At 36.5% G+C, this 15,736-nt stretch overlaps 1 protein-coding gene across 1 annotated transcript in view; it reads left to right on the forward strand.

Annotated features, from left to right (window-relative positions):
- The first annotated feature begins 4,826 nt into the window (after positions 1–4,826).
- The window catches only part of MYOZ2 (myozenin 2), a 43,412-nt gene continuing 32,502 nt past the window's right edge, over positions 4,827–15,736 (forward strand). The window contains exons 1-2 of the mRNA XM_041758957.1: positions 4,827–4,981; positions 5,541–5,629. Coding sequence (XP_041614891.1) covers positions 5,554–5,629 — 76 coding nt within the window. The 5' untranslated portion in view covers positions 4,827–4,981; positions 5,541–5,553. The remainder of the gene's footprint in view (positions 4,982–5,540; positions 5,630–15,736) is intronic.

Here is a 15,736-nt window from a genome sequence, read left to right on the forward strand (position 1 = left end):
AAAATACAAAAGCATGTGGATCAGACAAAAATATTGTTAATTCTGTCTCTGTAATTTACAAAGATGATGGTGCGTGGGGGATTTTACTTAATCTCTCAGAATGTCAGTTTCCTCCTCTGTAGAACAAGAGCAAGGCTAAAAAACTATGATGAAATAAATAGTTCTTTTTTTTTTTTTAAGAAAAAGCTCTTTGTCCACTTCAGACATCATATTTTTTTTAGTGTCATACGATTTAACTTCTTCCTCTCTCTTCTACTTACTTTAATTTTGATTTGGACCAAGCATTGAATGTTTGTATTTACATGATGCTGTTTAATAAATCTATACACACAATTTGAGGGACTTGGTTTCTCCTTTCAGATTAAGATAAAACACTTCACCTTTGATTTATAGACAGAGCAGGTTACAAATGCATAGGAGATGCATGACTAACTGCCCCAGCTAGGAAACGTTAACTAAATGGTAATAGTTTCTCTTACCACTGTAGGTGCCCTTAGCCTTTGCTATAGTGAGACTGGTTGCAAACTCACCTGTTTGTCTTGTATTGTCTCACTTTGGCCAGGGGGATGATTAGCACAGCACTGCTAGGACATAACAATTCTGGCCTTGCTATGTCTAGGTAAAGAGATTGATTATAAGCTGGATCTTCCTCAATGTAGAAAAATAGAAACCATGGAAGATACAGCAAGCCAATTACCCCTAAGGAGAATAAATAGGCCTTTCATACAAACCAAAATTCATGCATCCTTAGACAGCCTCACTGGCTGTAGGTTTCTACATCTTTGTTATCCTTTCTTTCCTCCCAGGGTTAGTACCAAGTATGATACCCTGAAGGCTGGTAAATAACTGATCATCCTATCAGATTTGTCATGTAACATTAGCCTGGCAGCTGCCCTATTTGGGTTATGTGTGCATTGTTTCAGAGCTGAGCCTCAATAATGATGGGTTGTCTACCCAACTAGCAGACAGTCAGTTCCCACATCCGGGCCCCTCCACCCCCAGATCCTGTCCTAATCTCTAACTGCCCACAGTCACCTAATATAAACTGGAAATGGGACAAGAAGAAACATAGAATTTAAAAACAAGTGCTCAGTCAGAGGAAGATCAATGTAGACCTTGTTTACCACTTGGCTAAGGGGTTCATGTTTACCACACTCACTACATAAAGTTGCCTTTCATGGTCTTCATGGTGTGGATTTTTGTGAGGTGGTACATTGGCAATGAAATTCACCTTATTAAGTCTCTTTTTTTCTTTAAGAAAGTGGCAAAGGATTTGGAAACACACTGTGGAAGCCCCAGCACTGGAAATAGTTTGGTTACAAGGATACTGACAAGTTCTGCCAAAACCTTCTTCCTTATTAGCCTCCCAAGGCACCAAATTCTACCATTAGAATCCATTATTTTGCCTACAAGAAAATATCTCATCTTTTATTGTTAGTGCCATTTAATTTAAAAACTTAGGGTCTTGAGGAAAACCTAAAGTACTGCCCTGCTTATATTAGGCTTAGGAAGAAGTATCAAAGACAAGAATAATTAATAGGGCAAGACAAGTGTAGGTACTGAGATCCTGGGGGTGGGGGTGGGAGAGATCCTCTTCTGGTATAGAGTGTGTGTGTGTGGTACAGAGGTGAGAGGGGGGTCCTGGATCTTGGGGATGGGAGGGTGGGGCCTGAGGACAAAGGGAGATTGAAATATGACAAACTGAGGGATGTTTAATCTAGAGCCTGATCTCTGTGCAGATGAAATAGAAATATGTTAACTGTGACTTGATTTAAAATTTAAATGCATTCGCTTTCAGAATGGATTATCTGAAAATGCTTTATAAAAACCACTAATGTACTTTTCTAAAATTTAGCCTTGCCATGAAGCACATGGATAGGACATACTGCTTGAAAGTTACAATATCAATGATTCGTTCTTTCTTCTTTTCGGAACAAATAATAACTCAGAAACCAGAAAGCTATCATAGATATGTGTGAATGAGCTTAAAAAATAAGGCAAACAATTTTAAGCATAATTGAAAAAAACAAGTAAGGTATTATAGTTTTTATAATGTTTATGATTATTTAAAATATTTCCTTTCATTTTAGGGGCCCCGGGGTGGCATAGTTGGTTAAACATCTGCTTCTTGGTTTTGGCTCTGGTCATGCTCTCAGGGTCATGTGATCGAGCCCTGCATTGAGTCCAGCATTGAGCCCTGCATTGGGCTCCACTCTCAGTGTGGAGTCTGCTTGGGTTTCTCTTTCCCTCTGCCCCTCCCCTCCTTAAATAAATAAATAAATAAATAAATAAATAAATGTTTTAAAATTCCCTTTCATTTTAGAAATCAAAGTTAACATAACAATTGATATCTGCTAAGGATATCAGTTCAACCTGGGGAACTATAAAACACAAAACTGAAAACCTGTGAGGGTGACCACTTAGGAAAATTGGGGTGTTCTGAATATATTTTCATTTTTTACTGAATAATGCAGTTGATTGTAACCTAATCATTTCATATTGCAGGAATGACAATAGTAAAATAAAAAATTAATATTCATGAACTTTCATTAAGTATCAAAAATTTCTAAAATTATTGCAAGTAAAATGTTCATGACACAATGTGGTAGAAACTATACTTTCTTTCCATCTTATAGATAAGAAAACTAAGAGTGTAGGAGACTTAACTACAGCATGCTATAGTAAATGAGCCAGGAACTTAAGGGCAACTGGAGAGGCTTAGGAGAGAATTTAAATTTATTTGGCTTTGGCATAATGGTTTTTCATTGGTTCCTAATTAGTATCTTCAATGCAGTTGTAACTTATTCTCAACCATCTTGAGCCATGATGGGCACCAAAAAATAACCTGTTTCTCATTCAAAACAACTTGTCTCATAAGTGGCCACCATCTTCCGATATTCAAGTTAGTTTTCATTTATTACAATAAATGAAATAATTCCATTTATTACAATTTTTCCCCAAGTGTTTGACATAACAGGAAGAGAATTCCAAAATTATGCCAGACCCTTAAAGTGTTCCACATTAATCTCCCACCTACTCATTTATTCATTCATTCAATGAATACTGAGTGCCCACCACATACTACTCACAATTCTTGATGCCCAAGCCTTTATGGAGTGCCTTTTATTTTGGTAGGAAAAAGAGATACTAGATAGATAAAATAATGTCAACATGTTCCTGTGTCAAAATCTGGGAGTTGTCACACAGTTACCATTTATCTCCCTTGTCTGGAAGTTAACCTATGAATTTTAGCTGGGCCCACAGCCATACAGAATAAAATCTACATTTCCCAACCTCTCTTGAGCTCTGTATGGGTATTTGACTAAGTTCTGGACAGACGGATGTAAGCAAAAGAGATCTGAGCAATATCAGAACACGTTTTGAATAAGAGATGGTGTGCTTTACTCATGATTTTTTCCTTTTTCTGCTAACTGAAATATGAATGTGCTGCCTAGAGCTGGAGTAGCTACTTATGCCTAAGGGGACTGCATTTTAGGGATAACAGTGCAAAAAGTTACAAGGTAACTGAACCCCTGATGATTATGTCAATCACACCAATCCTAGATTTACCTCTGGAATAAGTTTATATGTGAGAAAAACAAACTTCTATCTTTTTAAAATTTCTTTTGGGGATTTTTCTTACACTTCCATTCAACTTTATTTTTTTTAAGATTTTATTTATTCACGAGAGATACACAGAGAGGCAGAAACACAGGTAGAGGGAAGAGAAGCAGGCTCCATGCAGAAAGCCTGATGTGGGACTTGATCCCGGGACCCCAGGATCACGCCCTGGGCCGAAAGCAGGTGCTCAACCTCTAAGCCACCCAGGCGTCCCAGGGGATCATTTCATAATGTATAAAAAATACGGAATCACTATGCTCAACCCCTGAGCCACCCAAGTGTCCCATCCATTCGACTTTAATCATAATGAAAACTATAAAGAAAAATGAAGCAAATTTAGGACCAGAGAGTGGCATCATGTGATATTTTAGACAACGTGACTGGGAAAGTGCTTTTTGAGGAATCAATAGTTGAGTGGAGTCCTGATTGCATGAGAGAGTGAGCCATATGGGTAGAGAAAGAGCATGTTACAGCAAGAAAGAAATAATAAAAGCAAAAGCCCAGAAATGGGGACATCTTTCTTCTGTGTTCAAAGACCAGCAAGGAGGCCAACAAAGCCTGCCTTCCAAACCTGTTATTCTATCATACTTCCAAACAGGAATCCTTGACACCAGATCTTGCAATGATTAGCCAACCTTATAGGCACTGTTCTTTCTTTACGGGGTCTCTTCAAAAAGTATGACCTAGTTATGCATCTAAGCTTTTACTCAAATAGCTCCATGGTTCAACCTTGAACATCATTTCCAAGTGCTCCCCCACTTCATCATTCAAATATGAGCCACTTTTTTTTAACCTAGCATAAGTTCTCACTTCTGCTTAAGGGATGGCTCTACTGATCCACCCCACATCGCTTTCCTCATTCTTGAAACTCCATAGATATTATTTCCCATACTTTCATTTTAATGGTTAATGATCTATCATTCTGTTCTAATTCATGCATGTGTCTTGCCACCTTAATTAAGATGCAGCATAAGATCCATCTTAAAAAGTTTTAAAAATCCCTTTTGGCCACTATCTCCTCAAAGAGAAGGTGCTCCATAAAAACTTTCTGTATGTTCATTCAACCACCTCCCAAACTAGAAACACAATGGAGAGAACCTAATCTTTCTCTGTTCCTCCCTGTGGCCAGGAAGATATGAGTAGCTGAAGTATTTGGTGCTATATATAGTCAGTTGATGTCAGCTGGATGCCAGTCTCTTCAGAAAGGCTCAGTCCCCAGTTTGAGTCAGAGCTAGGGACCATGCCGTCTCAGGCTCAGGGATAAAAACCATCGGGCCCAAGTGCCATCCATATTCCATCTCCACTCTTTCCTCCACAAATTGGGATTCATCCCTGCTGAAAAGCACAGTCTAAGAGCAAGGTGAGTACATTGTTTCCTAAAATGTTTTATTAGTCAGTTTGTCCAAGGAGGTTCAGAGTTATGACTCATAAATGGGCATTCTTTGCTTTAAAGGGCAGCTGTTGATGCTAATATTAAAAGGCCACCACCAATGAGTTCTGGTTTAATCTAGTGTCCTTCTTCATTCTTAGAGTTTGCTGGAATTGATGTACTCTGATGCTGGCACAAATTAAGGCCAATAAGGAAACAATGACAGATTAAAATAAACCATGGAAAAGCAAGAGGGAGGGGAAAGGAGGCAGCTCTTTCATTGTTTCTGATTGCCTGGTGACCATTGTACAAGTGTGCAGATAAGACTGGGCCTGAAACCCTGAGTATTATCTTCTGTTCACTGTGACATTGCCTGTCAATGAATAACATGCCCTGTCACCAGATAGAGAATGCATATTAAATCACTCAGTAGAAAGCAATAATAAATTCCTAGTAAGGAACAAAGATGTTCTCTTTCAAAAGGATGATTATAAGACACTCCAAATGAGTTCCTCATGTTGCCTCAATAACGTTCCTTTATTTTCTACAGGGTACAAAAAAACATGCTTTCACATAATACCATGGTGAAGCAGAGAAAACAGCAAGCATCAGCCATCATGAAGGAAATCCATGGAAATGGTATCAATAAACATCCTTCTTTAGCATTAATATAGCTCCGCATTAATGAAGATCCTTCCTGATGTTATTTAGTATTCTATAGATTACTTCCTTTAAATTCTTGCTATTGTGTCATAACAAACCTGGAGCTCTAGGGGGTGTAGAAAAGCCTATGGTAACTAATCCTTTTGTAGTCATCCTTTCTCATCTGAAAGCTATTTTCAGATGAACAACTGCTCTAAAGGAATGAAGCAATCTGACAGCTGATGTACATTCTGCCTGGCTTGCCTTTCACATTTCACATTATAAGTTAATATCACTCTCAATTCCTTTTTTTGGACAGGTCTCATACTTGTCTCCATGGTCCAACCACATGGCATATCTTGATTTCTTTTACTTACATTACATAAAACATTAAAAATATACTTTATCATCCTTTTTGGACAAAAGCTGTTGAGTTAGAGTTCATATTATGAATATTCTTTAACCCTGAAACCAGTCTTCATATTTAGTAATTGGTTTAATACAATATTTTCTGTAGAGACTTACTTTTGTTTATAATGTCTAAGGAAATATAAAGTTTATGTAGTCTCAAAGTGTGTAACTCAAAAAAATTTAATATAAATTAGAGGCAAGATGATATTCCACTCTCCTTTTCCTTCCTTAAGTTCTAGCAAATAACTCTAGAAAGCAATACTTTCTAAATTGCACTTTGATTGTTATAAAGGAAAGTGAACTCTATGAGCAAGCAAAGGATAGCATCAATTTTAAAAGTGAACGAGTAGAATATCCAAATGTTTTTAAGGGCTGGTTTGAGCCATTCCAGATATATCTGTGGAGTTTTCAGAGTGCCTCCTTATTTCCCCTCCATTGACAAGGAATGTAACCTTTCACCTGAACACTATTGAGACCTAAAGGCATGAGATCTGGTGGGGGCAGCCAGGAACAGGGGTAAGTATGGTGTTTTCATATTTCACCTTCCATAAAGCACACTGCATAGAACAAATCAAGGATTGTTTTAGGCCCTCCCATACAATGTAGTCATATCTAAAGAGTCCTATTATTAAGTTTTATTTTCTATTTTTTGCAACATAAAATTAGCATGCTGTATTCAACTTAGTTTCCACGTTTTACTATGATGTCAGACTAGCTTGGAATAAAGTGAAAATAGGTCTGAATCAGATTCTAGAACTAAACTTGTACCAGTCCAAAGTTCAAAACTTCACACATCTTTTACATTTTTATGCTTCTTTATATTTCCTGCTTCAGGCAGTTTACTTGAAATTGTTTCTTTTAGTTTTCCTGATCAATAAGGAAAAACTAGATGGACACTTGAGTTTGAGAATAAATTATTTACCTTAAAATTGGACTTGAGATAAATTATTTTCTAATTGTATTATAATCATTAATCAATTGATCCATTTAATGTATTCCCAGTTTAAATCATGTGTTGGATTCTACTCTATGTTAGTCCTGACATAGACCTACAAGGGTAAGAATATCTTTTTCTTTTTCTTATAACTTATGTGTTTGTGAAATATTAAAAAAAATACTATTATCTCTCAAGGGGAAGAAACCCTCCAAATTATTATCTTACCACCAGCAGGTCCTGGCCATGTAAAGTCTGCTGAAGCCTCCTTCCCAAGTCACGGGTAGATTTCCAGCCCCCTAAGTGGAGTCACATGCTCTGCCTTTGTTTGGAGGTCAAGTATCCAGATAATGCAGGATGATCGCAAACTTTCTTAACTCATCTCAGATAAAATAGCTGTAGTACTTTATGAAACAACTTAAATAATTTCCCTTTCTTATTTCTTCTGACATTTTATATGGAATTTTACTATTTGTATATGACATGGTGTCTAGAGATCTGAAGCTTGGGAAGTATCATGGATGCAGAGATGAGACAGACTGCAGAGGAGCCTTTTTGGGAATAATCCTCCAAACTTTCACATACTTCACAGCAGTAAAAAATCTGGATAACTTAAGATAGAGCATGCAACTATTTTGATCTTAACTATAACACTAAGTGAATCAAACTTGGATTGGATTTTCCTTTATAAAACTGAACAGAGAAGGATGTTTTCAAAGCCCTTCTCCCTTGATGCACAAAATATTGTGTATCAAAAAATTTTTTGGTATGTTACAACTCCTTTACTTTTTATATCACTTTTCAAAAACATTTAGCCTGGAGAAGAATGAAATGTGACAATAAGCTGCCTAAGTTGGTTGTCTCTTAACATGAACTGGAAGGAAGTTCACTCCAGTTCTTGTGTCTGGGAGAGACACTATACTGGTGAGCCTCTGAAACCAATTGGTAGGAAAATATAAGAATCAAAAAAGGAGGGTTTTACATCAGAAAACTCATTCCATCTGAAGGAGAAATAACCTCAAAGAATTAATGAGAAATCCTATCTATATAGGCTAAAATATATAGAATTGGATAGAATGAGTAAAAATGTAGGTAACTTTCAACCTCTACTAACTATGCCCCAAATTGTTACTCATTATGGAACCATTATGTTTGTGGTGTCAACTTATGTCCCAGCAGCAAATATACCATACTCCCAACAAATAATTAATAGAAAGTATGCCCTGACACTAAGGCTCAATACTTTTACATCTCTTATATCATAATATCACGATTATCAGCATGCTGATCATAGTATTAGAAGGAGTAGAGCTGATGGTAGTAGTTGTCTTGTGTTACTGCTGTGATACAAAACTGTGCTTTATACAGAAGTATGAGAGTCATGTTGCTGCCATCTAACAAGTGCTATTCTAAAAGACAGACAAAAATATAGAAATGTTTTGCCATTATCTGTGCATGAGCTAGTTGTGGGGGCATGAAAATTTGGCTTATAAAAGTTTCATACCCATCAGCCCTGTGCTGTTTACTCCCAATTGGTACATATTCTCTAGTATTAATCCTGTTTCTCTCTCAGTAACTCTTTCAGACTTGAATACCAGAGGAGGAGGGAAGGAGATAGGAAAGCACAAAATGATAGGGAGTCATAAGTTGACAGAGAAAGAGGAGGGGGAGTAAGAATAGAAGGGGATGCTCTCTGGAGCAATTGGCATTTGTCCAGAAATGGTGGAAAAAAGGAATTGGAACTAAAATAACCATAAGAAGAACCGGGCATAAGCTATCCGTTGGTCTTACACAGATAAAACTGACAGTTTAGAAGAACTTCAGAAACAGGGAAAACCAAGTGCCTCGAAAGGCTGCTTCAGTCTCCCTATAGTTTTTTTTCACTGGGGCTCAGAGAATGCTTTTTTGGTATGTTTCTAGTTTATGTTTTTTTATTTTTCCACACATGACTGGTGAACAGCTTTTCCCAGCACACAGAAGAGGATTGAGCAGACTGTTTTTGTGACTTCAGGAAAGAGTTTAGCTTTGTGGTCTGAAAACAGGAAGTCCAGGTTCTAAATGGAGCGCTGTTGTTGATATGGTACCAGGAGCCCTGGGTTCCAGACCAGACATCAGATTCTTCATCTGAGCATGAGAAGGTTGGATTTGCTGATACATCTAATTCTAAAATTCCATTATTCTAATATATTGAGCTATGTGCTGAAGTCAGACATCAGCGTATTTGAGTTTCTCTAATAACAAAGACAATGATAATAAAATACATGGGCACTTTGAAAAGTACAGAGTATAAAATCTAGAAATTCAGATGAAAGATTATGTGAGGACCCCTTTTGTTTCTCCTGTATCAGCATATCTTAAACTGTAACTAGTCAAGCCATCAGTGTTAAAATTAAGACATCGAGAAGGCCTTAAATACCACAGATCAAACATAAAAAGTTGGGGGAGAAAAAGAACCTAATGCTTCAGTGTACAAGTTTATTAGTTTTTCTTGGTTTAAATTCATACATTAGCATTCCATAACCCCAAGGAAAAAAGTATGTTTTGTTTTGGAAGTTGGTGTGCAGTAACATCTTGTGAATTCATAGATTTTCTGAGCATGCCAGAGGTTTCTAAGCTTCTAATAAAATCCATCAGAAAAGTAGTAGCAGAGAGCTAGGTTAAATTTTTGTTACCACCCAAGTAGAAATCACAGTATTTAAGTCCAACAATATTATTCTATCATGCTAGTTTCTTTGTGGCCTTTTTCACTCTAATATGCTGTACATGTACATTTTATAAACAGTAGTAGATGGGTAATTCAAATTGTGTAATTCAATATAATGGTAATCTCATTTCTTAAATGTTTATAAAATTCCAGTTATTAAATGATAATATTTTTTATAAATTTATTTTTTATTGGTGTTCAATTTGCCAACATATAGAATAACACCCAGTGCTCATCCTGTCAAGTGCCCACCTCAGTGCCCGTCACCCAGTCACCCCCACCACCTGCCCACCTCCCTTTCCACCACCCCTAGTTCGTTTCCCAGAGTTAGGAGTCTTTCATATTCTGTCTCCCTTTCTGATATTTCCCACTCATTTTTTCTCCTTTCCCCTTTATTCCCTGTCACTATTTTTTATATTCCCCAAATGAATGAGACCATATAATGTTTGTCCTTCTCCGATTGACTTATTTCACTCAGCATAATACCCTCCAGTTCCATCCACGTAGAAGCAAATGGTGGATATTTGTCGTTTCTAATGGCTGAGTAATATTCCATTGTATACATAGACCACATCTTCTTAATCCATTCATCTTTTGAGGGACAGAAGGCTCCTTCCACAGTTTGGCTATTGTGGACATTGCTGCTAGAAACATCGGGGTGCAGGTGTCCCGGCATTTCATTGCATCTGTATCTGGGGTAAATCCCCAGCAGTGCAATTGCTGGGTCGTAGGGCAGATCTATTTTTAACTCCTTGAGGAACCTCCACACAGTTTTCCAGAGTGGCTGCACCAGTTCACATTCCCACCAACAGTGCAGGAAGGTTCCTCTTTCTCCACATCCTCTCCGACATTTGTGGTTTCCTGCCTTGTTAATTTTCCCCATTCTCACTAGTGTGAGGTGGTATCTCATTGTGGTTTTGATTTGTATTTCCCTGATGGCAAGTGATGCGGAGCATTTCCTCATGTGCTTGTTGGCCACGTCTGTCTTCCTCTGTGAGATTTCTGTTCATGTCTTTTGCCCATTTCATGATTGGATTGTTTGTTTCATTGCTGTTGAGTTTAATAAGTTCATTATAGATCTTGGAAACTAGCCCTTTATCTGATACATCATTTGCAAATATAAATGATAATATTTTAATGGTAAGTTTTTGAAAACTTTATAAAACAGCCATAGGACTCAAATCAAGGCAAAGAGATATTAAACAGGAAATTAAAGAATCTTAAATGGATTTCAAAATCCACATTTTAATGTAAAAAAAGTTATTTATGACCCTATTATCAATTGTAGTCTTTTCAGGCATTATTCAGAATCACAGTGTGGACTATTATCTTTTATGTAATATGTATATATGTATGTTACATTTTGCAATAAAGCATATTTTATGGACCATTATTCAATCCGCAAAGGCCAACAGGCAGAAGGGACTGATACAAGTACAGAGAAAATCTCTTGGCCTCAGGCTTCTAAGTAAATCAACAGGACCATGCTAGAGCAAGTCTGTTTCAGTTAACTCCTCTGCACTGCTTTTGCCCAGTCCACCAGAATTGCAGCTGCCAAGGTATCAGGGGGAAAGCGTTTTTAAAAAGATCTTTTGTCTTACTACAATTATGTGTAAGTGAATATCTTTACAAACTGAATTAGATTCACTGATCTAACTCTAATTTTGGTAGGATCAAAATTTCACATTAAATACGTAGAACTACCTACGCACACATAAGTCATTTGATCAAGTTTCAGAACATTAATGTCTGAAATGAGTGCAAAAAAAAAAAGAATGTTTCCTTTTGGAGGAAGGAACTTAAGTCCAGTGTTTGTTCATAAGACTATGCATCCAAGTAAGCTTTGAAAAAGAAGCTGATTGAATTTTCAAAGATCACATGTCTTAAGGAAATGCAATTTTCCATTTGGTTTCTAATACTCAGAGTAATAGGGCTCCACAATATGAAAGGTAGAAGGAAAGTATACTCAAGACTCAAAATATTTAAACATTTTAATGTGAGATTTTAAATATTAATTTAACTACAAAAGCCACTAGTAGTGGCTAGTAGTAGTGTAATGAGGACAGTACAGAGGAAGAATATTGGTTAAAAATTATTTATTATTTCTAGTAGATGAAAATTTGTGGGCTTTTTGTGGAAATTAATTTGGTTATGGGCCAGACCCTTAGCTTATATGTCTATGTCAATTTATAATTAAGGTATTCGACTGTTCATAAATAATCACCGATTCTTGAAATAGTAGCAAAATATGATATATCAAGTCTATAAAGTCTTTAAAGAATAAAGGAAAAATGCTGGATCACTATAAATGACATCAACAGGAAAGTATGTCTAGCAATATTATTTTCAATAGATGATCTAATGCCACAAAGACAACCTTTAATCCATCAAGGCAAGGATATGTATCCTGAATAAGTTATATCATTTATCAGGCATCCAGATTAAATACAGTGTTAAGACCCTGCAGAGGGGTTTGCAATAAAGGGTAGGGAACAGCTGAACTTGGATTCTATGTGCTCAGTTGACTTTGTTCTTCACTCTGAAAGTTTAAGTAATGAAAGTGTTTATACATTAGATTCCCCTCATGGATGGTTTGCAACTCCTGCTCTAGTTACATCTTACATTTAACTATTAGAAGGGAAGGGAAGAAAATCTTAGAGATTTTAGATACGTCTTTTGTTGTTTGTTTGTTTATGCAAAATATGTTGACTTAACATATTCCCCTGTCTAGTGCTTGGCTAGTAAATACTTAACAACTGGTTCTCTGGGGGAGAAATGCCTTGGTTTCTAGAGTTTGCCAATTTCAATGGTTTAAATACACTCACCATAGCTGATTTCAAGCTACTGTCAAGAAGGCACTGAATGCAGAATTAGGAAAATATGTGCAGTAATACATTATATAGTATTTCCACCATACACATACACATGCAAACAGATATAACTAACATCAGGAACACAGATAATAGCAAAACATAGTAAAAAGACCGAGAAAGTGATATTTTGAGTATTCCTTTGATTTTAAATACTTTATCTAATTATTAAATTTATATAATTTAATTTTAATTAGGGCTGTGTTTACTGAAGTTAACTACTGGCTCACAGAATTCTTGCAAATTTACCAGTCAATTCTTGTGAGCCAGTAGAAGCTTGCTCTAGTGCTGACTTATCATCTAGTACTTCTGGCCCCAGGGGTCTTTAATACTTTCAGATGGCCACTCACTATGTTGTGCTTACATGTAACAAGGTAAAGAAAGCATCTTTGGCACAGCATTTGCAGAGAAAAGTCATGATATTCATTCTCATTGGCCTGGATTAGGTCTTGTACTTGTTTCTGAATCAATCACAAAGCCGATCAATTCCAGTCAAACACAACCCAGAAGACTACTGTAAATCACAGGGGCCAGCAGGATGGAATCTACTTAAGTCATATGGCTATTTCAGAAATGTTGGTGGAATCAGCTAATATTGGGGGACCATTAGGAAGAGGGAAATGAAATAAAAACATTTTCTCAAATATCTGTCTAGAGTCACAGAATTAAACTTACACCATAGCTTGGAATTTAGAAGATATTGAAATTAACATAATAATGTGCTATTCCTTTTCTAACATCTCTATTTTCATTTAACCCTTTGTAATGACTCAAATTAGTATCAGAAATGGGGAGGAAGAAAAAAGCTGCTTTTCTGTTATGGTTTCTTTATGGAAAAACTTTGTAGCTTTAACTGTAAGGAGAAAGATTCCATAACTATAAAGATTGCTAACTGGGCATTTTCTAGTGGATGCCTGCTTTGGGACATTTTCCATTTCCTGAAAATTTCATACTAGAAAGGTTTTTCAGGAAAAACCTAATTAAAAAAAACAAAACAAAAACATTTGTAGGTGCACCTGGGTGGCTCAATGGTTGAGCATCTGCCTCCAGCTCAGGTTATTGATCCTGGAGTCCTGAGATTGAATTCCACATCGGGCTCCCCACAGGAAGCCAGCTTCTTCCTCTTCCTGTGTCTCTGCCTCTCTCTGTCTCTCATGAATAAATAAATAAAATCTTTAAAAAAATTACTTGTAATATATAATTACATTTTATCAAATATGTATTTCTAGAAAAGGTTAAATAGAAAAAATCTGTATATTTTTTATTTTTTTGTGTTACTATTTCATTCTCTCTCTCTCTCTCTCTCATTGCTAACTAAATTGTTTTGAAAAGCATTTAAAAAAGGAGATTCCCCCCTCCTATAACTGCACTAAGTAGAAGGAATACTGTTTCTTCTATCCTTTGTGATCTAAAGGGAACTTGCTATTTAGATTATAGAATATAGATATAGAAAAAAGTTGAGAGAGCCCACTCTATCATTGTCTCTATAATATTGACATATAATATAATAATATAATATTGAATATAATATTCACAGATATGCTGAAAAATAACCTAGCTTCTTCTTCCATGTTCCAAGCACACAGTAACAAAGATTCCAAACACTTGCAAATAACCGAAGGTGAATATTCCCTGTAGAGCTCAGCAGGGCTGGCAAGCAAATCCCAGGGAACTATTATAAAACACCCTCCCCTTTGCTTTGCTCTGTTCCTCCTATTCCTTTTCAGTAGGCAATGTGTGCCATCCCTGGGGATTGTAAAGCATAGCTTCTTCTTTTTTTCAAACTAGAGAGCAGACAAAGCTGCTTTGCATTGCATTAGGAGGGGCTATGAATTTTTTTAATTAAATTTTTAAAATAATACACTTGATTTTTTAGAGCAGTTTTAGGTTTACAGAAAAAACAAGGAGAAAGTATGGAGTGTTCCCATATACCCCTTCTCCTCCCAACACATAGTTTCCCCTATTATTAACATCTTGCCATAGTGTGATATACTTGTTATGGTTGATGAACAAATATTGATACACTATTAAAAGCTAAAGTTCAGGGGTACCTGAATGGCTCAGTTGGTTAAATGTCCAACTCTCGGTTTCAGCTGGGGTCATGATCTCAGGGTCCTGGGAATGGAGACCCTCATCGGGTTCTTTGCTCAGTGCAGAGTCCACTGGAGATTGTCTCCCCCTCACTCTGCTCCTCCCCTGCTTGCGCATGCTCTCTCTCAAATAAATAAATAAAATCTTAAAAAAAAACAAAAACAAAAACAAGCACTGTAGTCCATAGTTTACACTAGGGATCACTCTATGTAGTGATCTTTGGACTTTCATGAATGCATAATGTCATGTATCTGCCATTATAGTATCATACAGAACAGTCTCACTGTCCTAAAAATCCCTTGTACTCTATCTGTTTATCCTCATTCCCCACCCCACAACTCCCTGGCACCACTTTTACTGTCTTTTGGACTTTTGCCTTTTCCAGAATGTCATGTAGTTGGAATGACATTAGCATGTAGCCTTTACAGACTGGCTTTTTTCATTTAGCAGTTTACACTTAAGTATTATTCATGTCTTTTTATGGCTTCGTAGCCCCCCTTTTTTTTGAGTTAATTGTAGTTCATATGTAATTGTAAGAAATAATACATAGCTGTCCCATCATGAACATTTTCCTAATTTCCCCCAAGGTAATGTCTTACAAGGCTGTACTACACTATCACAACCAGAATATTGTCACTAATACAGTCAAGAGACTCCTGCCAATCACTATTCTGCTTGGTATATATTTTTTCATTTCAAGAATATGTATATATATATATATATATATATATATATATATATACACACACACACACACATATATACACATATACACATATAGCTTTTATTATATACATATAGCCTTATACATATAGCCATATATATATATACACATATAGTGTGTGTGTGTGTGTGTGTGTGTATATATATATATATATAGAGAGAGAGAGAGAGAGTGTGTGTGTAACCTTTGGGAATGGCTTCACTCAGTGGAATTCTCTGGAGATAGATCCGGATGATGTATGTTTCAATAGTTTTGGTACTTTTTTTTTTTTAATTTTTATTTATGATAGTCACACAGAGAGAGAGGGGCAGAGACATAGGCAGAGGGAGAAGCAGGCTCCATGCACCGGAAGCCCAATGTGGGATTCGAT

The sequence above is a fragment of the Vulpes lagopus genome, chromosome 6 (genome assembly GCF_018345385.1).
Source record: "Vulpes lagopus strain Blue_001 chromosome 6, ASM1834538v1, whole genome shotgun sequence".
NCBI classification, from domain to species: Eukaryota; Metazoa; Chordata; class Mammalia; order Carnivora; family Canidae; genus Vulpes; species Vulpes lagopus.